General features: G+C 44.6%; 1 protein-coding gene and 1 long non-coding RNA gene across 2 annotated transcripts; both read left to right on the top strand.

Moving 5' to 3' along the window:
- The first annotated feature begins 11,371 nt into the window (after positions 1-11,371).
- On the top strand, positions 11,372-24,326 carry Gbgt1 (globoside alpha-1,3-N-acetylgalactosaminyltransferase 1 (FORS blood group)). The gene is given in 8 exon segments (XM_076928214.1): positions 11,372-11,442; positions 11,968-12,033; positions 21,170-21,176; positions 21,297-21,349; positions 21,429-21,464; positions 22,160-22,294; positions 23,653-23,908; positions 23,910-24,326. Coding segments are annotated over 8 exon segments (1,041 nt in total).
- LOC143441246 (uncharacterized) lies at positions 13,119-18,045 on the top strand. Its single transcript, XR_013108463.1, has 3 exons — positions 13,119-13,662; positions 15,521-15,577; positions 17,010-18,045. It is a non-coding gene; the product is annotated as an uncharacterized LOC143441246 (long non-coding RNA).
- Positions 24,327-25,965: the final 1,639 nt, after the last annotated feature.

A 25,965-nucleotide genomic window follows, 5' to 3' on the forward strand; every position in this document is an offset into this window, starting at 1 on the left:
AGTGGGAGGAGGAGCAGTCGGGTTATGACATCACCCTCAACTTTCCCAGTAGTCATAACACATGTCTGCTAATGCTGTGGAATAGGTTATGGGGAGATAGTCCTACAGAAATGATAGATTGAAGAAGGCATTTTAAAGAGGCCATGATTTCATATGAGATGCACTCACCTTATGTAAAACAAATTCTAAATAACTGGGCTACTCAAAATGCAATTATTGTTCAAGACTGGAAGGGAAGGATAACAGCTGTACTAGAGGCCAGTCCGCAATTACAATGGTTAACTTGGTGGAGGGAAGAAGTCATGAATATTGAGCAGCAAAATAGAATAATGGGATGAATATAGTAAAAGACCAGTTGTTGGGTGAAGGGCGGTAATTCTGAAATACAAAACAGGTTCAGTTTGATGACACTACTATAGAACAATGATGCTTAGCAGCTTTGAGAGCTTGGAACAAAGTTGAGGAGCCCTGGAAAAGTCCATCTCATTTAGAAAGATTATACAAGGCTCTTGGAGAAGCCTTTACTGATTTCTTTTTACAAAGATTAGTCTCAGCTATGAACAAAGCTGTACCAGACCCTGATGCAAGGCAAGTGTTGAAAGATACCTTGGTGTGTGAAAATTCAAATACCAAATGTTAAAAAAGTTCTTATACCATTAAAGGCATGAGCAGCACCCATGGACAAGTGGATAAGGAATATAACCAATATCAGTTCTTATGTGTACCACACTAATATTATAGGTCCAGGTGTAACTAGAGGTCTCCAATATCAAAATGTCTGGTGATTCAATTGTGGGAAACATGGTCATTTGCAAAGAGACTGGGACCAAGTCATTAAGGGGCTCAGATCTCAAAATGCTTGGTGCTTTAATTGTGGGAAATATGGGCATTTGCAACAAGATCATGAACAAGGCATCTCTAAGGGCAATAGTTTTTCTAAATATAAATCAGAAAGATGGCCTAGGCTTCCAGAGGTGTGCAGGTGTGTGGCAAGTATTGCCACTGGACCAATGAGTGTATGTCCAAAAGAGATATTCGAGGTAATTTCTTACTGTTGGGGGCCTAGATGGTGACCTTACAGTAGAAAGTATAAACCATTTCAGCCAAACAGTGACATGCAGACTGAAAAACCTCTGTTTGGAATTGGAGATTTAATACGTGTTACTGCAGGCAGCTCAGCTCTAGACTTGGCCAACGGGTAAACATCTTACTCTGTCCCCCAAAATTCAGTTATATCCTTTGCCATCAGGGACAGTAGAGATGAACTTAGGAAGGAGGAGATTGACTTCTCAACGATTCATTGTACATCCAGGAATTATAAAGATTTCAAAGGAGAAGTTAAAATTATGGCCCATGTAAAAGGAGAGATGCAATTTAACACAAGTGATAGGATGTAACTCTTTCTGTACATCAAAAGCAAAGCCATTCCAGCAGAAAGGACAGGAGGTTTTAGAAGTGCTGGAAAACCCGTGTCTGGAAAACAGGTAATGATCAGAGGCCAAACTAAAACTGCAAGTAAATGATATCGAAATAGAAGGCTAGGTGGATACAGGAGCTACTGTGACTATCATTTCACAAAAATCTTGGAAATCAGAATGGCCACTTCAAAAGGTTTATGCTCAGTTTCTAGGAATTGGGAAGTTATCTCAGATAAAGCAAAGTGTGTGATGGGTTACATGTGTGGGACTGTAAGGTCATACTGTAGGGAAATGTTAGTGGCCCCCCCAAAAACAGACAGGAGCCAATCTGATGCAACTCACAACAGGGTGTTTATTCTATTCGAGCTAGCTCAAGCCCCTCAATGCACCACCATCATTCAGGACAGTTTGGAGGCCGGGGAGAGCCCTGAATGTCTATGGGGAAGGCTTTATAGTAAGCAGCAAGTAGGGAGTGCTTGTGTTAGCATCTAATTGGAAAGTTACTGTGGCCTTTAACATAATCGGCTGGTGCTGGGAGTCACATCATAAATGTAACTTTTGCTCCCATCTGTATTGGTGGTCATTAGGCATGGAGAGGGCTTGTAACCTGGGAGTGCAGGTTTGTTGGGGAAATAACCTGAAATAACACTAGTCTTGTTGAAGGTATAACCTGGAAATGCTGGTCTTGTTAGGGATTAGCCTAGAGACTGGAGCTAGGCTTAGATTTGTTGAGGGGCAACTTGGAAACTAATGTTAGGTACCAACCTGTTATTTTTACCTGAGTTCAAACTTAGGTCAGGATCTCTAAAATGGAGTCTGAACTTAAAAGATTTGGCCCCTCATCCCCTCCCCCTTCTTTTGTGATTGGGACTTCAGGAAGTCCCAATCATGGGACTTCCTGAAGCCTCATGAAAACAGTAACAGGGCTATGTCTTTGTGCTGTCCCTGGGGCATAGGTAGGGGCCTATTAGTGGGAGACAGCAGAGACTCTTGAGGCTGAATTTTCCTCCTGCTGGCCAGGGTGGTCTTCAACTGCAAATGGATGTGTGGTAGATCTATGCTGCAACTCTGTAGCACAGGGTCCCTTTTAGTGAAGCTCTAGTGACCCCTGGCAGTGTCTCTTGACAAGGACCCAGGCTAAAGTTGGTGGAGCTCCAGAGTTGGGCCTGTTTTATGGAAAGCACAAAGTTTAAGTCAAAGACATTTGTGTACCCATTGGACACCCTCGAGATCATGTAATAACTTTTGTCAGTAGGCAAATCAAAACAAATATAACTTTAAAAGGGCTAAGTCCCATCTGATATGGGGAGGTTTTTTACGCTAAGGTCAATTTAGTTAACATCTCTTTTAGAGTTCTATTCACCTTCTTTACCTATCTTGAATTCCAGGGTCTGTAATCACAATGAAATTTCTAATAAATCCCCAGAATATTAGCTAATCTCTAACTTAGCTGGTACACAAATGTAGGTCCATTGTCTGACCCTATAAGCTTAGAAAAACCATATCTTAGAAGAATTTCTTGTAGTAATTTTTTTGTTACTATCTCTACAGTCTCATGTTTAGTTGGGAAAGTCTCAGTCTATCCTGAAAAGGTATCTTTAATATTAGCAAATATTTGTATTCATATTTTTCTGGTTTACCTCTATGAAGTCCATTTCTTTTTTTTTTTTTCTTTTCCTTTTCTTTCTTTTTTCTTTTTTCTTTCTTTTTTTTTTTTTTTGTTTTTTTGTTTTTTTTTTTTTTTGAGACAGGGTTTCTCTGTGTAGTCCTGGCTGTCCTGGACTCACTCTGTAGACCAGGCTGGCCTCAAACTCAGAAATCCGCCTGCCTCTGCCTCCCAAGTGCTGGGATTAAAGGTGTGCGCCACCACCGCCCGGCTATGAAGTTCATTTCTTGATAGACTCTTGGCTTGGTTCTCCAGTATTGAGTGCCGGGTTCTTCTCATTGGCCACTGCATTAGTCAATTGACAGTCCTCATATTTTTTTTAACAATTTTAGCTATTTTCAAATTAGCATCTCTAATTATGATGTGGGACTGGTGGACTAAATCGTACATTTTTTCAGGTCCCATATATGAAGAACAATGGATCTTTTCAGTGTGTGTGATGGTTTGTATATGCTTGGCCCAAGGAGAAGCACTGCTAGGTTTGGTCCTGTTGGAGTAGGTGTGGACTTTAAGACCCCCATCCTAGCTGCCTGGAAGCCAGTCTTCCACTAGCAGCCTTCAGATGAAGATGTTGAACTCTCAGCTCTGCCTGCATCATAGCAGCCTGGATGCTGCCATGCTTTTGCTTTGATGATAATGGACTAAACCTCTGAACCTGTAAGCCAGCTCCAATTAAATGTTGTCCTTTGTAAGACTTGCCTTGGTCATGGTGTCTGTTCAAAGCAGTAGAATGCTAACGCTAACTAAGACAGCATGTGTATATCTATTTTCTCTGGTACAATTAGTTTGTAGTCAGCTGTCCTCTGTCATCTCTTATGACACTGAGACATGAGCAGGTTTTTGGCCCAGATCATGTCTTCTGTCTGATCAGAGTGTGTGGGGTCTCCTGGGTCTAATGTAATCAAGGACATGAGGAGTCCAATTTCTAGGGCTACCCGCTGGGCTGTCTTATTGTCCCTCTGGGTTGGAGTTTAGTCCTGCCTTCTGTCAGGAGGCCTCTCTCCCTATAAATAGCCCCATGGATATGAGCCGTAGCAAAGGCACACCAGCCATCTGTGTCTCTTGTCATTCTCAGCTCTAACGCCTTGGTCAGAGCTGTCAGTTCAGCTTTCTGGGCTGACATTCCTGCCAGGAGTGGTTCTGCCCATATGAGCTCAGTGTTTGAGACTACTGCCCCAGCACACCTCCGTCCATCCTGAATGAGGCTGTTGCCATTGGTAAACCATATAACCTCTGCATCCATCTGAGCAGTCATGTAGAGGCCCATTGATTGAGGTCAGGGTCAGGCAGCACGGCAGCTGAGAAGTTATCCTGGAGGCATTCAAGAAGAGAGGTTGGTAATGAGTCACTTTGGCATCATCTTTTACCAGGAGGTCGTTGTTGCACTGATGTGTAAACAGGGTGGGGGCCAGCTTCTGCTAATTGGTGACACATTGGCCATTGGCTGATGCCAGGGCCCCGAGTCTGAGTAGGCATCCCCAGGTCTAGGGAGGTCACCTGTGTTTGGCAGAGTAAAGCCTTCTTATTTATTTATTTATTTATTTATTTATTTATGTTTTTTTGAGACAGGGTTTCTCTGTATAGCCCTGGTTGTCCAGGAACTCACTCTGTAGACCAAGCTGGCTATCACTGCCCAGCGAGTAAGGCCTTCTTAGCAGAGACTCAATAGTCCAATATTTTAGGGCCTCTAAGAAGTCCTAGGTTTTTTGTTTGTTTTTTTGTTTTGTTTATTTGTTTCTGTTGCCACCAGGAAGTCATTTATAAACTGATAAAGGGACTTTATCTTTAGGTTTTTGCAAAACAGAATGTTGAACTTTATTAATTACCAACAAAAACCTAGTGGGCTTCCCTTTTACTTTTAGAATTACCCTGGGCTTGGGGAGGGGGCAGTTTTGATCTTTAGGGCCTTCACTCTCCCTCTGTTTCTCTGTCTCTCTGTTTCTCTGTCTCTCTGTCTCTCTGTCTCTCTGTCTCTCTGTCTCTGTCTCTGTCTCTGTCTCTGTCTCTGTCTCTCTGTCTCTGTCTCTCTGTCTCTGTCTCTCTGTCTCTCTGTCTCTCTGTCTCTCTCTCTCTCTCTCTCTCTTTCTCTCTCTCTCTCTCTCTCTCTCTGACTCTCTGTCTGTCTGTCTTTTGGAGGCTATCTGTTTATCTGTTTTAGGCATCTCTTACTGTCTTTTGGTTTGGCCTTGACTGCCGACAGGATCTTTGCCAGGTCTTGAGTCTGTTGCTTCTGTCCTCTCATCTGCTTCTCTTCTGGAGTCTCTCTTTTATTAAATACTCTTTTTTTGTCACTAAGTTCCTTAGACTCTTTTTACTTCACTTCTCAACCCTCTGGAGCCTTTTCTTAATATCTGGTATTGCCCGGTTGATAAAAGCTAAAGTGACTGCTATTTTTGGTTCTGGTAATTTAGGGTCCATTGGGATGTATTATCGAAATGCCTCCACGACCCTCTCTAAAAAAGCTATAGGGCTTTTACTTCTAATATCATATACTATGGCCAAATTTGTGGGCCATCTTGTGGCCTCATTGAGACCTGCCAGCAGAGCCTGACAGTATACTAAGAGCCTCCTCTTACCTTCAACTGTGTTAAAATCTCAGTCTGTGCGAGTCAGGAAAAAGCAAGCATATTGGGAGGGGAGCAGCTCCCCTGTGGGGCCAGGAACCAGTTTCCTGGCCTCTTTTGTAGTGAAGGGAACTTGTAGAATGTGGTAGACGTAGCCTGTCTCATGTTACTAAGTCCATCAAATCAAAGTCACTTCATCAAAGTTATTTTGTCTAAGTCACCTCATCAAAGTCATCTTGTAATGAGAAACATAACACAACATATAAAAACACAAATAAAACCTTCCCTGTCTTTTGAGCAGAAACAAGAAACAACCAGAAAGTGGCACTCATGAAAAAGACCTCTCTATGCCACCCAAAACACAAACTTAACCTTTTCTCCCTATCAGGTGAAAATAAGAAATAACCAGAAAGTGGCACACACCCACAAGAAAATAACCAGATTGGTGGCATCTCTCAGCTCCCCCGAGCCCACACCCACCCCAGACAGAGACTCAGGATGTCTCCTGGCCCCACCATAGCCACAGCTCCCAGATACATCTATTCCTAACTGCAACCGGCCACGGAAACAACTTCAAGGCCTTGTACCCAGAAGGATGTGACACCGTTTAGAATCAGTGAACAAAAAAAAGGCTTAAAAGGCACAACCAGAAACAAAAATCAACCAAAACCAGAAAAAAAAAAAAATACAGCTTGTAGCAACAAGAACTAACCAGAAGGTGGCGCTTACACACAACCCTCAGTACTGTACAAATGTTTACTCAGACCTGGAGAAATTACCATGGCAACTTAAGTCATTTTACACACGTTTTCTTTGTGTTCTGTAGATCTCACAGAAAGTTTCTAACATTCAGACAAATTAGTCGCCACGCAAATCACAAGCTTTTGCACCACTGCACAAGTACTCACCTGCTCAGACCACATAGGAAGCTTATGACACTCAGAGTCCTCAGCATGGCTCTGGATTCAAACTTAGAATTACCATGGCAACACAAGCCACCAGGTTACACACAAATAAATCATCTCAGCACAGCTGGAAGAGTTACTGCCCTTATCTTTACATAAACTTGCTTCTGTTCCGCTCTGCAGTTCTCTCAGAAGACTCAGACAAATTCTGTGCTCACACAGTCAAGAAGCAGGATATTTAACACAGTGTTGTAAACATAAAATACATATACCTAGACTAGTTTTGCCTCAAGACCCTCCAGGTCAGTAGTTCTGTGTGTCATGGGGAACCTACCAGCTAATGCACCAAAATTTAGTGCCAGGAAAATGTTAGTGGTCCCCATAAAAACAGACAGGAGCCAATCTGATGCAACTCACAGCAGGGTCTTTATTCTATTCAAGCTAGCTCTGGCCTCCCAAATGCACCACCATCATGCAGGATGGTTTTGGTGGTGGTGGGAGCCCCGAATGTCTTTCAGGGCAAGGCTTTATAGTAAGCAGAGAGTACATGTGTAAGCATCTAATTGGAAAGTTACTGTGGCCTTTAACATAACTGTATGGTGCTAAGAGTCATATCATAAATTTAGCTTCTGCTTCCTTTGTATTTTTGGTCATTAGGTAGGGGGTGGGCTTGTAACCTGGGAGTGCAGGTTTGTTGGGGGAATCACCTATAGAAACTGGTCTTGTTGCAGGTATAACCTGGAAATGCTGGTCTTGTTAGGGATTATCCTAGAGACTGGAGCCAGGCTCAGGTTTGTTGGGGGGCAACTTGGAAACTAATGTTAGGTACCAACCTGTTAGTTTACCTGAGTTCAAACTTGGGTCATGTTCTCTAAATGGAGTCTGAATTTAAAAGATTTGGCATCAATATGTCACTGAAATACCCCTAAATTTATGGGGAAGGGATTTTTTTTTTTTTTTACAACAGTAGAGTACTTGGATTAACATTGCTGCAATCCCGGAGACAGCCCATAATGAAAGAAGGGATGAAATGGTAGATGTACCTGGGGAAGGTATTGCTATAGGTCATCAAAAAGCAAAAACAAACAAACAAAACAAAGCATGCTTTACCAAGTGTTCAAACACACGACATAACAGAGATTGAGTTTCTAAATTTATATAATGGGGGCTATTTGAAGTATCAACAGCCCTGCCCTTAGAACGCTTGACAGACAAGCCTGTGTGGTAGAACAATGACCCTTAACTAAGGAAGAGTTGCAGGCACTTGAGATTTAAGAGTGGTGAATAGAATTAACCAATGGATTTGTTATAGCCTGAAATTCCTTTTACCTACTTTATTAACTAAGTTCTGGACTATGATAGTAAGCGATTTGAATGATTACTTTTGTTAACTATCCCCTTGTATGAACAGGATAGGGAAAGGTTTGCTTTCCTTTTACAGTGCCTACTTTAAAACAATGCTCAACCTGTAAAATGATATCAGTGGAAAGTCCTTCCATGGGGAATGCTACATAGTTCTACTTTACGTCAATATTTTGTGCAACAACCACTAGAAATAATTAGTAGGCTATTTTCTCAATCTTTTATTCATCAATAGATGAGTGATATTTTGTTGGCTGATTCTGATGCAGATATTTAAGAGAAAATGTTTAAGGAAACACAAAGAACCCCCCATGCTGGAGGTTACAGATTGGTCCTGAAAACCTACAGAGAAGAGATCCTATTAACTACTTGGGTTATAAAATAAGTCAACTGAAAATTCAACCACAAATATACAGACCAGAAGAGATCGGTTGCAAGCTCTTAACGACTTTCAAAAATTAATGGGAGATATTAATGGGCTATGTACTACCACCACTGGGTTAACTAATCAAGATTTAAGTAATTTGTCTCAAATGTTATAAGGAGATTTGAACTTAAACACTCTAAAATTAACAGCTAAGGCAGAGAGAGGGCGTTAACTCTAGTAGAACAGAGACTGCAAGACACATATGTGGATTGCATAGATCCCAAACTTGATTATATTTTGGTTATTTTCCCTTTAACTCGTTCTCCGGGGCTCATTATGCTAAGAGAAGATAGATTTCTTAGCACACAAAGTAAAACATTAAAGAATTACATAGAATACGTTTCTGAGTTAATCATAAAAAGTAGGTAAGACTATGTCAGTTGTCAGGAATAGACAGAAATCTTGGTACCTTATATACCAACAATGCTGAGATAGTGTCATTATGGGTAATCAGTGAAGACTGGCAAAGAGCCTGTAGCAACTATTTTGGAGAAATCAACAGTAAATATCCCAAAAGCAAACATTTTCAGGGTATAAAAATAAGTAATTGCTTTATCTCATGTATTTTAAAAAGGAATGGCAATTTCTGAATCAGTCTACAGTGATGCAAATAAGTTGGGAATGCCAAGCTATAAGTCAGACAAAATGAGCAAAGTAATTCAAAACCCATATAGTTCAGGTAAAAAATCAGAGCTATATGCAATTCTTATGGCAGTATTAAATTTTCCTGAATATCTTGATATAATTAGTGACTCTCAATATGCAGAAAGAGTTGTTTTGCCTATAGAAACTGCTGAATTTATTTCAGATAATTTAGTATTAACTTTGTTATTTATACAGCTGTAACAGGCAATCAGAAATAGAAACTATCCATTTAATATCACCCACATTCTGTCTCGTACAGGCTTGCCAGTGTTGTGAAAATTATTTAAATCCCAGCCCAAGGTTTCTACCCCACCCTTGACACTTTAGTTCCCAGATGAAAGACACACACATCCTTTATGTTTTTAATAGCCTTAAACACAAGAGCTGAGCAGTTACTACTCTCTCTGTTGTTATAATCTACTTTCCTATTGATAACCCTGAGTTACTATGTACTGTTTCATCTGGGCTGTTCTAAACTCAAATTGGCCAGCCCACAGGGTCAGTTCTCTTGACTCCTAGCCCATGGCAGCTTCTCTTTCCTCCTCCTGCACTTTCTTTTTCCCCTGTGGTCCCCCTCTGACCCCAAGCCCATGAAATCTAAACCCCCGTCTATATCACTTCTGCTCAGCTATTGGGTGTTGGCATCTTTATTTACCAATCAGAAATAACTTGGGAGCAGGGTCACTCAGCAGCTTATGTGTGGACTTTCTCATCTCTGGGGCAACTAGTCTTGGTGGCTCCAGATTAGCATTAGAATGCAAGCAGCTTTAGGCCAACCTACTACATTGCCAAGTCTATTGCACAAGGAAATGAAGAAATTGACCAGTTATTAATAGGAAATGTGTTAAGATTCCCAATGCTTCATGAAAAATACCATATTAACAGTAAATGTTTAAAGAAAAATATTTCAATCACCTGGCAACAGCCAAGAGAATTATAAGAAAATATCTTACTAATCCCAGCACTTGGGAGGCAGAGGCAGGCCGATTTCTGAGTTCGAGGCCAGCCTGGTCTACAGAGTGAGTTCCAGGACAGCCAGGACTACACAGAGAAACCCTGTCTCAAAAAACAAAAGAAAACAAAACAAAAGAAAAAAGAAAAAAAGAAAATATCTTACTTGTTCTTTGTATAACCAAACTCCATTGCCTACTGGAAGTAAACCTTGGAGAGGGGGCATCACAAAAGAAATGAAATCTGACAGATCTGTTTCAATTTGCAGAATTTAGAAATCTAAAGTTTGTGCTCCATACCGTTGATACAGAATAAGGGTTTCAATGGGCAACTGCTTTGAAATCTGAGAAGACAGATTCTGTCATTCCACATTACTGGAAGTAATGACTATTATCAGATATCTGTACAAATCAAGACTAACAATGTCCCCACACACGTCCCCAGTAAGATGAAACGATTCTTTGCATATTATAATGTAAAGCAGGTTACAGGTATACCACACTATCCTCCAGGACAAACAGTTGTAGAAAGATCTAGTTGTACCTTATAGAAAATGCTTATAAAACCAAAAGGGTGAATAAAGGCCCCCAGGGAGAAACTAAATAGTGCTCTATTAACTTTAAAATTTCTGAATATTAATGAGAAAGAAATAACAGCTGAGAGACACTGGGATATAGAAAAAAAACTTTGGGATTAAATCACCCTATATACTATAAGGATGTGTTACTATCAGAATGGAAGCCAGTGAACAGTGTGTGTTGGGGATGTGAATTTATTTATATTTCCATAGGAAATGATACCATTAAAACTGATAAAGATTAGAATTGAGTTAGAGAGTTATCCAGAGAACCTTTCATTTCATTTTTAGGTCATTGAAAATATGTTAACAATTTTCCATTATACTCATCATAATTAATAGCTTAAAACAGAATGTAGTGGAAATTTGGAAAGTGGAATTTTGGGTTCTTTAAAAAACACAGAAATACTGAAAGAATATGTTTTTGTGGGCCGGGCAGTGGTGGCGCACACCTTTAATCCCAGCACTTGGAAGGCAGAGGCAGGCGGATTTCTGAGTTCGAGGCCAGCCTGGTCTACAGAGTGAGTTCCAGGACAGCCAGGGCTACACAGAGAAACCCTGTCTCGGAAAACAAAAACAAAACAAAAAAAGAATATGTTTTTGTTTTAATTGCAGGTGTGGAGATATGGGGCTATTCACAGCAGCTATAATTTGCTTCGTGGTCTAGCAGAGGCTTCTCTGCCTGGGGGGTGACATCCTAGCTGCCACTGAACTTGAGATCAGCTGAAGGAAGAAAATAATTGGAGCATTTCTTTGCAGGTGTTCTGAGACCTCAAGTGAGGTAGGCTCAGAGCTTGACAGACCTAAGGTCCTTAGGGGTCTCTGAAGGTGCCCAGCTTCTGTTCAGCACCCAGTGATGACCCGCCGAAGACTGGCCCTGGGCTTGGCGTTCTCCCTGCTCGTTGGCACAGGTCTCTGGGTCCTGTGGTGAGTTGCCTTTTGGAGTTTCCTCCATGCTCTTCCCAGTACTTCTCCTGCCCTCTAAAAGTGATACCAGTTTTTCAGGATCCATCAACCCCTTGAGGCTCAGTATCCTCCAGCCTCAGACAGGCTAACTAGTTTTGGCTTTTGTGTTTTGCCATGACTTGGCTTTTCCCAGCCTATTATTTGCCATGTTTTTGCCTAGATTGTCCTTGAAACCATGTTGATAAGGAACCCTGTTCATGTTTCTAAAGTCACCCCCATTGGCCTTGTGGGAAGCTATTGGTACTGCATGTCTCCTTACTGTTTGTCTGTGGGACATGGCTTCATGTCCATATATGACCTAGCCATATCATGAGTGAGTAGCCGTGTGGACAAAAAGACTAGGCCCTGTGCTAGACACAAATGCTGTCTAGTCTTCAGTCAACAACCATGGACTGACAGTTTTGTGACTCCTGATGAAGCACACCAAGTGAGTGATGTCAACCTCTAAGGCAGTGTAGCATTTAACAGGTGTGTTTTTCTTTCTAGGGAATATGTCAAGGACTGGATGCTGGTCTCCTACATACCCTATTACCTCCCCGGTCCAGAGTTCTTGTAAGTACTGGATTAGAGGATTTGGGGGCAGTGTGGGGTGACCATATTTGGAGAGACAGGAAATCTTTTAGGATGATGTTGTCTGAGGACACCTGTAGCCTCCCTCATCTTATGGCTCTGAGCAGTGCTACTTAAAGCCACCACAGACAGGAGCTGAGAACCCAGATTCCAGCCTTCCAACATCCTGCTGTGCTCAGCATGCTTCGGCTCTGTCTCCCTTGTTGCTTGCTGTGCCTGTTAGACTGGAGGGTAGACATGCCCCTCCTGGGTTGATGCTTATGAGGAGCCTGGTGTTCTGGTACCTAGACGGTGGTCAGTAAAGAGCCCTGTTGGGAAGTGACCTCATGATCCATTTTGTGTGGATGCAAGGAACTGAGTGGCATTAGGCTGAACAGGCCTTCCCCCTTTGGTGAACCTGTTTGATAGCCAAGAGAAAAGATCTTTTGTTTCATAATAGCTAAAGAAAAATTAGGCATCTGGATTATAGGCTCTTTGATAACATGAGTGATTGATTGACTGATTTTTTTTGAGATACAGTTTTTCTGTGTAGCCCTGGCTGTCCTGGAACTTGCTCAGCATATCAGGCTGGCCTCAAATTCAGAGAGCCACCTGCCTCTGGCTCCCAAGTGCTGGGATTAGAGGTGTGCACACCACTACCTGGCATAACACATGTTTTATTAAAAACAGATTACAGTATTGTTTTAATCCTTATTCAGGTGTTTATTATAACTGGATACCACAGTTCTGGCCCAAGATCAAGGAGCTGCATGTGTTGAATTTGTTGATGATTTTCTTGCTGACAAGTTTCCAGGCTAGTACAGGGCATTGCATGCTAAGAGAGAGAGACTTGTGTATATTTTTTGGACTCTTTCTTTTTCGTTTTGAAGACAGTTTTGTTTTGCTTTGTTTTTGTTGTTGTTTTGTTTTGTTTTTTTGAGACAGGGTCTACCTATCCTGGAATTCCTCTCTATGTCAACCAAGCTAACCTTGAACTTATTATTTATTGTTTATTTATTATTACCTGGGATTAAAGGTAGTATGTACTACCACACCTGGCTATTATTATTATTGATTTTTGAGACAGAATTTCTCTGTGTAATCCTGGCTCTCCTAGAACTCATTCTGTAGACCTAGCTAGCCTTGAACTCACAGAGATTCATCTGCCTTTGCCTCCTGAGTGCTGGGATTTGTTAGGAGCTGCGGTGAGCGTGACAACATTTGCCATTACAAGATGGTGCAGGCATCCTGTGCTCCCACAAGTAAACAACAAACTGCGCAGGTGCAAGAAACGAAAGCGCGCCAAAGTCACTGCCCATCCCAGGGCGTAATAGGAGGTGATAAGTGAACAGCCAATCAGAAGTGAACACACCACTCTAGGGTACATATAGCAGTGCCTTTCCTGGGCTTGGGGTCTTCTGCTTCTGCTGATACAAGAATAAAGCCTCGTTGTAGTAACTACCCGAACACTGCCTCCCATGTCTCTCTTGCGGGCGAGGGGACTCGGAAGGGGCACGGAACAATCTAGTGCCGAAACCCGGGAATTTCAAGGCGCCTCGGAGACCTTCCCCCCCACCCCCCGAGATTCAGGGCGGGTTAAAAGACTACAGGATCGAGGTACATCTCTGAGAGGTATGTTTGGGGTGGAAGCCTTGGTTGCGAGCGGATTCTCACCCATTGCCGCCGCTGCACTAGTTGGCCTCTTGCTTGTGTTGCTTTTGCTTTTAGCTTATTTGTGTTGTGGGGATCCAGTTCGCAGCACAGCTAGTAGTGCAGGTCAAGAGGTTTCAGGAGAGGTCCACTCCAGGGTATCAGAAACAGAGTGTGTTAGCCGGCATCAGGCCAAGGAGCCTGGGAAAAAAGATAAGGCCAAGGAGCCTGGAAAGGAGAAGCAGGCAAAAAGCCTGGGCAACAGAGACAGGCCAAGGAGCCTGGTCAAAGAAAAGAGTACTCAAAAGGAACAGGGGCCACTGCAGGGCCTGTTAAGGTTAAGGACCCTTCACCGGCTGGTGAAGAGAGAGTGAAGGTCAAAAGGACCCCTGTGGGGAAGAAATCTCGAGGGCAGGGGGGAGGGAGTCCGGCGGCAGCAGGGTCCCAGGGCGGTTCAGCATCAGGGTCCCGGGTGGGCTTCCCACATCGCCAGCGGAGGGTCCCACATTCATGCAGCTGTCGGTGGGCGGGCCGGCGGCTGCATCGGCAAGGTTCCAGGGTTCCAAAAGCTGGGAATCAGGCGGAGAGACCATGTGACACGTGGAGTCCAGTTTTCCAAAGATTTATTGTTCATGACATGGTAAATGGATGTAGGTGGTACGCGCTTCCCCACCAAAGGCCAGGGGAGTCTCATTTTATAGGGAAGGAAAAAGGGGAGGGAATAACTTAATTAGCTACGCCCCTGGCCTTTTGATAATTCATTAATATTTAAATCTCTGGAGGTAGAGACTTGTTAATCACGCCCTCTACCTGTGTCCTACGTGACTGAAGATAACAGGTTAAATGGAGTTACCTCGTCCAAGGCCCAACAGACCCCCCTATACCCCATTAAGGAGCTTGCCGCCATAGACCTTAGCAGCTCCGAAGAAGAAAGCCTACAGGAGGAGGCAGCCGCCTATGCAAAAAATAACCGTTCTGAGATAGGACTAAGAAAGACCTTTCGTCCCCACCCTTGCCTCCGGCCTATGCCCTGGGCAGCGTCTCTAATTCATTTCTCAGCCCAGGAGATCACAGACAGCTACAGCTGGCATTTCCGGTCTTTGAAGGGGCAGAAGGCGCCCATGTTCATGCCCCAGTAGAATATAGGCAGGTCAAAGAATTAGCTGAGGCAGTATGTGCATATGGAATTGGGGCTAATTTTATTGTATCCCAAGTGGAGAGGTTAAGTGCAGCTGCTATGACGCCAGGAGACTGGCAGGACACAGTGAAGGCGGTACTTACCAATATGGGCCAATATTTGGAATGGAAAGCGCTCTGGCATGAGCAGTTACAAGCACAAGCCAGAGCTAATGCAAGCATTGAGGGTCAACAGTTATGGACTTTTGACATGCTGGCAGGAGTTGGCGCACATACCAATGACCAGACCGCTCACCCTTGGCAGGTATACGCACAAATAGCGACAGCTGCAATAAAGGCATGGAAGTCTCTCCCTAGGAAGGAAGGCAGTAATCTTTATTTGTTCAAAATAACTCAGGGGACCAGTGAGTCCTTCTCTGACTTTGTGGCCCGCATGACTGAGGCAGCTGGCAGAATCTTTGGGGAACCAGAGCAGGCAATGATCTTTGAAAATGCCACAGCTGAATGCCGTGCAGCCATTGCTCCTTGGAGAGCAAAGGGGCTACAAGACTGGTTAGGAATCTGTCGCAGCTTGGGAGGTTCCCTTACTAATGCAGGACTTGCGGCAGCAAATTTAGAGATGGCTGCTGTCCTTCTCCAAGGTCAGGGACGCGATAGACCCGCGCCATGGCCGGGGAGGGAAGCTGTCTGTGTTTTTCCACAGGGTGAAGACAATGCACTTTGAGTCCCCACTCAGCTGGTGTAGATCGTGAAGAATGAAGTAAGATTACAAGATAACGGCTCTGATTCTCCTGATGCTGATGTTCGATTTGGGGATAAGTATACCACTATGGGCCATAGTTAGATCTTGGCCTGTTCCCATGCCAGTACATTCAAATTCTGCAGTGCTGCCATTGTTTACAACTACTGAGTGTTACATGGATGCCCCGTGCTCTCGGCACACCCACCAACAGCCTGAGTTATATAATGCTACAAGTTTTCCATTAAACCTTACACTTTGTTTTGTGGCAGCAAGCAAGGATAATAAGACAAGTAAACTGCATACACCTTATATGATTCTTAAGAAAGCTACTCTTACTAATTGGGTGGATCCTGTGACTTACAGTAAGGTAGAGACAAGAGTGCTAGGGGCTGTCTTGAATCAGATTAGTTCAGGACAGATAGAAGGATCAGGAAATGTCGGACTGAATTAATCAGCACCTATAAACATTACCACCACCATGATTAGAGGTAATGTTACTATAATTAAGAGGCCCAATTGGCATACCAATAATGCCACTTTGCAACAGATGATACCGTGGTACTATCCAGATTTGTCCTTTCCAGTGGTGGTTTCACCTTGCCAGTCTAAGATTAAACCCAAGAAACAAATTGCCAGAGGATTTAATTTATCCCCTTCTCTCGATTTGGCTATAATGAATAATACAGGTAAGAGCACTGGCATAGAAAATATTTGGCCCTTTTATCATTGGGTGTTGAGTAATGAGGCTGGAGCTAGTGCCAGTGTATCTGCCTTTGCCTTGTTGAATGGTATATTTCATGAGGTACAAAATGTTTCAGCTACACAATCTAATATCTCTAGCCATTTGAATAACATTAAAATTAATAAGGTGTTTAGGAATGCATCTGCACAACCGGTGTCGTGGACCCCCCCATTTTTCTTTATGTTATCCAACTTTCAAAATAATTCTGATATCTTGGATTGTAAGAATGTTACATGCTTTTTAGCACAATGCTGGAATGGATCACTAGACCTAGCCTTGGTTGTGCACGTGCCTACCTTTGTGCCCATTCCAGTAGAAGCTGATCCTGAAACTTTCCCTATTACATCATTAATAAGACATAAAAGAGACTTTGGCATTACTGCAGCCATTATCACTGCTATTACCATCTCTGCAGCTGCAGCTGTGACATGGCCTTGGCTAATCAAGTTACAGCAGCTACTGTTGTTAATTAAATTTCAGAAAAGACTTCTGAGGCTTTGACCACTCTACAGAAAGTGGATGCACACTTGGCATCAGACATTCTGTTGGTCAATCAGAGAGTTGATTTGCTCCAAGCCCATGTAGAACAACTCACAGATGTGGTTCAAATGAGCTGCGTGTCAGCAACCCCACATCTATGTATTACACCTCTGAGATTTATGAATGATACATTTATTCAAAGCCATAATCTTTCTGCTTATTTACAAGGGAATTGGACTAGGCAGCTGGACCAGATGCAGCAGCAATTGCAAATCCGGATTTTGAGCCTTAATGGAACACGAGTGGACCCTGTTACCCCTGGCGATTTTACTTCTTGGCTTACCTCTGCCTTTTCTTTCTTTCTTAAAGGGTGGGGATAGGCCTGTTTGGTGCAGCCCTATGTTGTGGATTAGTGTTCATGTTATGGTTGGTCTGCAAGCTCAGAGCCCAACAAAAAACGTGACAAGGTCGCTATCGCCCAAGCACTCGTAGCCTTGAGCAAGGATCTTCCCCTGAAATTTGGCTATCTAGGCTAAGAAAGTATCTGATGACTGAGACCCTCAGTCGATGCACCCCAAGGGTTCAGCCCATTGCACTGGGTCGATGAGAGGTCTAAGTCTAGCCAGCCCTTGCCTGAATAACTGTGGTACCTGAATATTTAGAGGTGTTTGCAAGTGGGTACTCGACAGGGAATGTTCCACGAGTGTGGAGAGATTTCCCAAAAGTATGCCTGATTGCACAAAGGTTTGATGCCAAAACCTCCTTTCCATGCACGGACGGCCGCCAGGCGCTCCAGAGTGGAGGCTCCCTTTCCACTTTTTTCCAAAAAGGCATCAAGATGGGTATGGGAAGTATTACTCATTGCACGATGACAAGAGAAGAAACCCATTACAATATCTCATTTTGCACAGGGGATCAGGCCTCTGCTTTCCCTCACTGAGTTGGTGCTGCGCTTGATAGGCAAAAGGCTGTTCCATCTTAATAAAATTGAAAGGGGGAGATGTTAAGAGCCGCGGTGAGCATGACAACATTCGCCATTACAAGATGGTGCAGGCATCCTGTGCTCCCACAAGTAAACAACAAACTGCGCAGGTGCAAAAGGCAAAAGGGCGCCAAAGTCACTGCCCATCCCGGGGCGTAATAGGGGGTGATGAGTGAACAGCCAATCAGAAGTGAACACACCACTCTAGGGTACATATAGCAGTGCCTTTCCCGGGCTTGGGGTCTTCCGCTTCAGCTGATACAAGAATAAAGCCTCGCTGTAGTAACTACCCGAACACTGCCTCCCGTGTCTCTCTTGCGGGCGAGGGGACTCAGAAGGGGCGCGGAACAGGGATTAAAGGCACCACCTGGCTGGTATTAGTTTTTAATGTGCTACATGTTTATGTACCATATGCTTGGTGCTGCCAGAGGCCGGAAGAGGGTGTCAGATCCCTGGAACTGGAATTATAAGTGAGCCACCACATAGATATTGGGAATTGAACCCAGGTCCTCTGAAGAACAGTCAGTTCTCTTTACCACTGAGCCATCTATTCAGTTCCTATACAGGATCTTAGGTTGCTCAGGCTGGCTGGCTGTCTTAGTCACTGTTCTGTTGCTATAAAGAGACACTGTGGCCAAGGCAACTCTTATAAAAGAAAGCGTTCAATTGGGGGCCTACTTGTAGCTTCAGAAGTTAGTCCATTACCATCATGACGGGGAGCTAGGCAGCACACAAACAGATATGATGCTGAGAGCTACATCATGAGCTACAGACAGCAGAGAGAGAGAGACTGGGGCTGGCATGGGATTTAGAAACCTCCAGCAAGGTTACACCTATATGACCCGATGGAGACCATTCTTATTCAAACCACCACACTGTCCTACTTAGGTTTCTATTCCTGTAATAAAATGTCATGACCAAAAGCAGTGTGGGAGAAAAGAGTTTCTTGGCTTATATGTGTCCATCACAGCCCATCAGGAAAGGGAAGTCAGGCAGGAAGCTGGAGGCAGGAACTGATGCCAAGGCCATGGAAAATTGCTGCTTATGGGGGCTTGCTTCCCCTGGCTTGCTCAGCCTACTTCCTTATACCATCCAGGACCACCTGCCCAGTGGTGGCACTGCCCACACTGGGCTGGGCCCTCCCACGTTGACTATTAAACAGGAAAATCCCCCCATACAGTTGCCTACAGACCAATCTGATCAAGGCATTTTCTCAGTTGAGGTTCCCTGCTCAAAGACAACCTAGCTTGTGTCAAGTTGACCAAAAAACTGACCAGCATACTGGCTCTGAACTCTCTACACCTGAGGATATTTGCACTCCTGATTTTCTTACCTTCACTCCTGAGTGCCAAGATTACAGACATGGGCCACCATAGCCATCTTTATTTTCATTTTATTGCCTTCAAAAGCTGAGAAATAGGAAGTTCTGTAGGCTTATACTTTTCAAAACCTACTTTAATGAGGGTTCTTAAACCCTTTAACTTCCCTTGTAGCCCATCACCCACTAGAGATAGTGGAAAGGAAAGGTTAATAGAACAAAAGAGGTTGTGGACCTGTTTACAGACAGTTCTTTGGGACAAATCCAATCTTTACAGTCAGGATAGCAGCAGTACAGTTTTCATGAAGAATCAGCAGTGGTATCGCCACTCACAAACACCATTCACGGATCAGCAACAGCAGTTCAATCCAGAAGAAGCCAGGAGGCTCTGGCAATCAGCCTAAGTCCTCAGAAGCAGCAAGAAGCCTCTGGAATATTACCAGAAGTTCTTTGGTGCGTTTCTGTCTGCAAAGTCAGTAAAGAAGGCAAGGTGAACCAATGCCATAGCATCATCAGTGAAGATCAGCATCAGCAAACCCAATGAAGACCAGCGAAGAGCGGCAAGGCAAACCAAGGCCACACAGCAGCGTCCACTGTTATACTATATTCTTTCTAAACATCAAGCGTTCTCTCAAGCATCTGCTCTAGCAAAACATCACATGCCCTTTCCCAGGCAGCATCCAGTAAAACACCATGTGTCTGTTCTCAGTGAAACAGCCTCCTACATGTCTGCTTCAGCAAAAACATCCTCTCATAAGACAGTTTCCAGAAAAACATCACATGACACAACAGAGTCTCCAAAGAAACCAGAAATTTCAATCTCAGTTCTTTTTGGCAAGTGTGAGCTAGGCTGAAGGCCAACCCCTTGGTCTCCTGTGTGGTAGACAGGCTCTTTCCCCTAAACTATACTCTTAGCTCCAGCTTCTGTATTCTTGTGTATCATTCCCTAATGTAGCTAAGCATGTCTGGACTTGTAGGAGAAAAGAAATTACTGTTGGGATGCACAGAATGTTGGATCCTGGTGTGACATCCTCTACTTGATTCTGACTGCTTCCTCAGAACACGTTTATTTTCTGAGCAGGGACACAGTAGATAGAGTTTGAAGAATGGCAATTAAGAGTAGAGACAAATCTTGAAGGCACAGGTGCTTTGCACTCAGAGTATTGTTGAATCCCTTTCTGGAATAAGCACTCTGACACCAAAGAGAGTGGAAGAGAGATGTCTCCTGAGAGGGACCCCGTTTGTATTCACATTTTATACTCTAAAACCATAAGGCAAGGCAGGCAAGCAAACAAGCTTTTACAGAAGCAAATGTCACAGTCCTCAGGTGGTTAAAGGCAACCACCCATCAGTTTTGTTTCCCTAGCTCATCCTGTTTCAGGTAGCTTTTTAGGTAGCAAGGGAAGTCATGCTTGGCAAATAGGCAATTCAAGCAGTGCTTTAAGTAAATCACTAAATAAATCAATAGATCAGTATTTAATAATTAGCCTTTCCTACCTTGTTCTACTTTAGGAGGAGGTACTAGTTTATAGATGCAGAAGCAAAGTGGTGACAGGGCCTTCATGGGCAGGCCCACAAAGAGCTGCTGTTTGATGGATCTAAGTTTAGAACTACAAAGAAAACCTCTCTCTCTCTCTCTCTCTCTCTCTCTCTCTCTCTCTCTCTCTCTCTCTCTCTGTCAGTTTTGGTTTTTAGAGACAAGATTTTCTCTGTGTAGACCAGGCTGGCCCTGAACTCACAGAGACCATCTTCCTCTGCCTCCAGAGTGCTGGGATTAAAGTTGTGTGCCACCATCGCTCTGCCAAGAAAACATTCATGACACAGATAATAATGATGGTTGCTGCACCACGACAGTGAGCTTTGCACCTCAGCATAACTGAAATAGGGCCATCGAGAGAGCTCAGTCCGTAAAGTGTTTTCCTTGCAAGCTTAATCACTAGAAGCTGTGAAATCCATGGGTATGGTGGCGTGGATTCCCTTATGTCTCCATGCCAAGGAGGTAGAGACAGGTAGATCTCTGAGACTTGTTGCTAGCCAATTAACCTACTTGGAAAGTTCCAAACCAGTGAGAGATTTTTCTTTTCTCAGAGAAAAGGTGAGGCAACTCCCCCTTGAGTGCACATGCATCCTCTCCAGTGTATCCTACACCCACACTCTACGCCTTTCTTTCTCTTAACCCTCATGTTTAAGATTACGGTAAGGTGTCCTTCACAAGTCCCTTCACAAGCTGCCCTTCGGGCAGGAGAAACTGATTCAGCCTGTGACACAGTAAATGGACCCTTTCTTCCTGGATTCTGGCCCCAGGAGTGGGAGCTGCCTGCCTTACTCTGGCTCTTCTTGATTACAGGTTACAATACCCTCAGCCTAAGCTGCTGGAACACGGGTAGGTGTCAGGGAGTGACCTGGTAGTGGCAGGGAGGGGGATCCAAGAGATCCAGTGTAGCCAGAGGATGCTGAGGATGGTGGAAGGGCCAATAGCAAAGGGGACCTGGGCCCCAGAGAGTCAGGGAGCCGAGCTCTACCCATCACTGGCTGTGTGACCTTAGGCAGTTGGCCATCTGCTCTGAGCTCTACCTTTTGAGATTGATCATATATTACCTACTTTGTAGAGGGCTGGAACAGTAAGCAGTGGTACTGTGAGACATGCCTTACTTAGATAGGGGCATGCCACCCATGGTACAGTCTTATCACCTTATGAGTGCTAGGACCCTCCAGAGCAGTGGTTCACAACCTTCCTAATGCTGTGACCCTTTAATACAGTTCCTCATGTCATGGTGACCCCCAACCATAAAACTATCTTGTTGCTACTTTGTAACTGCAATTTTACTACTGTTAAGACTTGTAAATGTAAATATCTGATATGCAACTAGTGTGGGGGTTGGGACCCACAGGTTGAGAACTACCACCCTAGACACTCTGTATGTCCATCCCGACTCCCAGGCTTCCCAGCCCTAGCTGGAGATAGCTGTTATTATCCCCAGTTTCACATGGGGAAACCAAGGCCCAGCAAACAGGGCCAAGATATGCCCAGGCTTCCAAACAGGGAGGGTTCCATGGCCTGAGCCTCCCCTGTGCCAGACCCACAGAGCTGCTGACACTTACTCCCTGGTTGGCACCCATCATCTCCGAGGGAACCTTTGACCCAGAACTTCTGAAGAATATGTACCAGCCATTGAACCTGACCATTGGAGTCACTGTGTTTGCCGTGGAGAAGTAAGTAATGGGTAAGGCTTAGTCTCCTTGAGCCACAGGGGTTTCTGGTCTAGGAAGAGGCCAGCCTGGCCAAGAGCTGTGGCGTGATATAAGAGAGCTTTCTGATGTAAGGCCTCATCAAGAGGGAGACACAAGAAGCCTGGATGAGGATCAGCAGGGTATGGGAAAGACTTTGTCCTCCCAACCTCTCCTTGTCCCTACCTGGCCTTTCCTTTAAGTCCATCTGGAACTGTGTTTGGATTCTAGGACTTAAAGTACTGGCCAGATGAAAAATGGACCACACATCTCAGGTGACCCCTGGTCTTAGGGATAGATCCATGCCATCCACTCTGCTGTATGTCCCCAGTGTCTAGTAATCATCTTCCCTTGATTCTGCGCCCCTGGCAGCTTCTTAACTACTTTCATCTCCCTAGTGTTCAGTATGAGTGTGTATAAAATGGTCAAGTTTCTGAGCAGAACATTAATAGAGATTGTGGGAAATCCCAAACAACACTGCCTGCCATTCGTAACTGCTCAGTCAGAGCGTGATGCTCACAGGTAAGGCGTTTGCCTCTAAGCCCAGTGACTTCAGTTCTGCAGGGTGGAAGGACAGAAAACTCCTAACACCTGTCCTATGCATGCACACATGCACATAAATAAATAAATGTTTTTAAAAAATATCTTAAGGAAGCATATTAGACACTGGGGAAGACAGCCCAGTTTGTAAAATGTTTTCATGCAAACATGGAGACCTGTGTTCCATCCCCAGATTTATTAAGATCCTATCTCAAAAAATAAGGTGGCAGGTGGTAGGGTGCATGCCTTTAATTCTAGCACTCGGGAGGCAGAGACAGGAGGATCTCTGTGAGTTTGAGGCCAGCCTTGTCTACATAGCTAGTTCCAGGACAGCCAGGGCTACACAAAGAAAAACCCTGTCTCAAAACAAACAAACAAACAAACAAACAAAACAAAACAAAACAAAACAAAAACAAAAAAAACTGGAACAAGCAGCAAGGAAGATGGCCCAGTGCCTAGTATCAACCTCTGAGACAGGTGTACACAGCCACAGATGATTAAAGATCAGTCTTAAATGGTTGTCACACACTGAGTACCCCTCGTGTCCCTAATTAGACACACTTGGACCAAAAGGGTCCTGCCATATAGACTTTAGAATTTGTGTAGACTTTAAAACAATTATACATCTTAATCCAAAACTCTGAAGCAGGGCTTTCAGATGAGGGTGTCCAACTCTGACCAGGACTGTGAGAGTCTGACAGATCACTGACTTCCTGAGGTGGAGAACTAGTGTGTAGACTTCAGCGCATACTGGGACCCAGGCAGTGGTGGACAACAGTGGTTAACAGAGCTGTCATCTCCAGGTACACCTGTTTCATTCAGTCCTTTCTGGAGTCAGCTGAAGAGTTCTTTATGCGTGGGTACCGGGTACACTATTACCTCTTTACTCAGGATCCTGCAGCCGTTCCCAGAGTTCCCCTGGGCCCTGGTTGGCTCCTCAGCATCATCCCCATCCGTGGTTACTCCCAGTGGGAGGAGATCTCCAAGCGCCGAATGGAGACCATCAACAAACACATTGCCAAGAGGGCCCACAAAGAAGTGGATTACCTCTTCTGTGTCGATGGATGTGGATATGGTCTTCCGTAACCCATGGGGCCCTGAGACCTTGGGGGATCTAGTGGCTGCTATCCACCCAGGCTATTTTGCTGTACCTCGACAGCAATTCCCTTATGAACACTGGCAAGTTTCCTCTGCCTTTGTGGCAGACAGTGAAGTGGACTTCTATTATGGTGGAGCAGTCTTTGGGGGACGAGTGGCCAGGGTGTATGAGTTTACCCGGGCCTGCCACATGGGAATCCTAATGGACAAAGCCAACAGCATTATGGCAGCCTGGCAGGAGGAGAGCCACCTGAACTGCTACTTCATCTGGCACAAACCATCTAAGGTGCTGTCCCCAGAGTACCTCTGGGATGACAGGAAGCCTGAAGATGATCCGATTCTCCTCAGTGGAAAAGGATACAACTGGCTGAGGAGCTAACAACTAAGCTAAGACCCACCCAGAGCCCTGTCAAATCCTACCCCATGCCAAGACCAGTTTACCCCTTACATACCCCAGTATACCAGGGGAGTCCAACCAGGAAAATGGATATAGAGACAATGTAAACTATGAGACGTTGTATACCCACAGTCACATAGTAATCCAGCACATGATTGGTTGGACAAGAGGGAGGCGTCAAAGGGCCTATCAGGCCTCCCCACACCTACCCAAGGGATGACTGTGTCTTCTTGAGCCTGGCTGGGTAATCCAGCTCTGCTCAAAATGCCCTCGCTTGTTAGTTAAATACTGATTTTAATTTTGTTTTAATCTGCGGTGGTGGGGATCAAACCCGGGGGGGCCTGCACACTGAAGGGACATATTCTGCCCTGCTGAGTTGTCCTCAGCCCTGCCTGCTGCCTTGAAGCTGTATGTTAATGCCCTCATCCCAACCAAGTACAATGCTGTTCCTGCAGCCTCGGGCAGCTGTTCTTACAGCGGACCAGGCTTAGCTTCCCTCTGGTCACCTGCATCCCGTGGTGAGCCACAGTCTCAGGCACCAGATGTCTACTTTGTTACATGGTTTGAGGTAGCTTACAGTAAAGATGGTGTATACTAGATCCTGACCAGGATTTTACCTGTACAGTGGAATGTTTTGCCAGTCTGGATAGTTCTATGGAATATAAGCAGACTGGATTTCAAACAATCCATGTGGGGAGAGGGTGGGTTAATGGTTATTCTGGGAGATAGAGTAAAGCTGGCTGCTGCCACACACTGCTTATTCCAGTAATGAGAGCCTGGGTAAGATGGAGTCCTATGGATAGATGTGCCACACCTAGAGGGTAGCAGTGTGCAACAGCCTCATTGCACCCTCAGTCCCAGGGCATACAGGAGGTGGTCCCATCTGTATTCGTGGCCACTACACCTTTCATAGGTCACTGGTGGGCAGGAATCTCCAGGGCAGTGGGACAAATAGGCCAGGATCAGAAGGTATAACAGCCTGGGTCCGGAATCTCAAAGGCCCTTGAATGTCGGGCAGAGATGGAATTGGATATTGATTGAGAGCCTGGCTACCTGTTACACACCTCCCTAGGCTACAGTATCTTTTCCATGGAAGGAAGCAATATGTCGATTGGGGCTACACTCTGAAGTCATATTGGTACCCCCATAACCCACCATTCCTGGCAAAGCTCACCCTGAGCCTGTTTTTCTATACCTTGTAGTTCATCTGCCAAACAACGGAGGTTATAAGTGTGGCCAGGCAGAGTCTCCAGTACAAGGGCACAACCTGGCAGGAGAGCCCCTGGGTCTTCTAGAACAGAGGAGCTGAACAGACTGTAGCTTCTATCCTTGGTAGAAAGCACCTGTCTGAGACTGCCAGGCCTGGGAGTGATCCTGAAGCAGAGCTGTGGTACAGGGGCAGCATCTATGGTCAAGGAATTGCTCTTTCGAAACAGCCTGCAAAAGACAGGCCTGAGGAAGCATTGGCTTGCAGGGGTAAAAATGGAATATCTCTCCCAACCTAACTTTGTACCCACATCCAGCCAGCTTGGTCTTATGGCCTCTTCTACAGGCAGCTGAGGCCTTCTTCACCTGGTTCCTACTCAGGGCATGGTTCCCAGACACTAGCTGAGAGACTGAA

The sequence above is a fragment of the Arvicanthis niloticus genome, chromosome 2 (genome assembly GCF_011762505.2).
Source record: "Arvicanthis niloticus isolate mArvNil1 chromosome 2, mArvNil1.pat.X, whole genome shotgun sequence".
Classification (NCBI taxonomy): Eukaryota; Metazoa; Chordata; class Mammalia; order Rodentia; family Muridae; genus Arvicanthis; species Arvicanthis niloticus.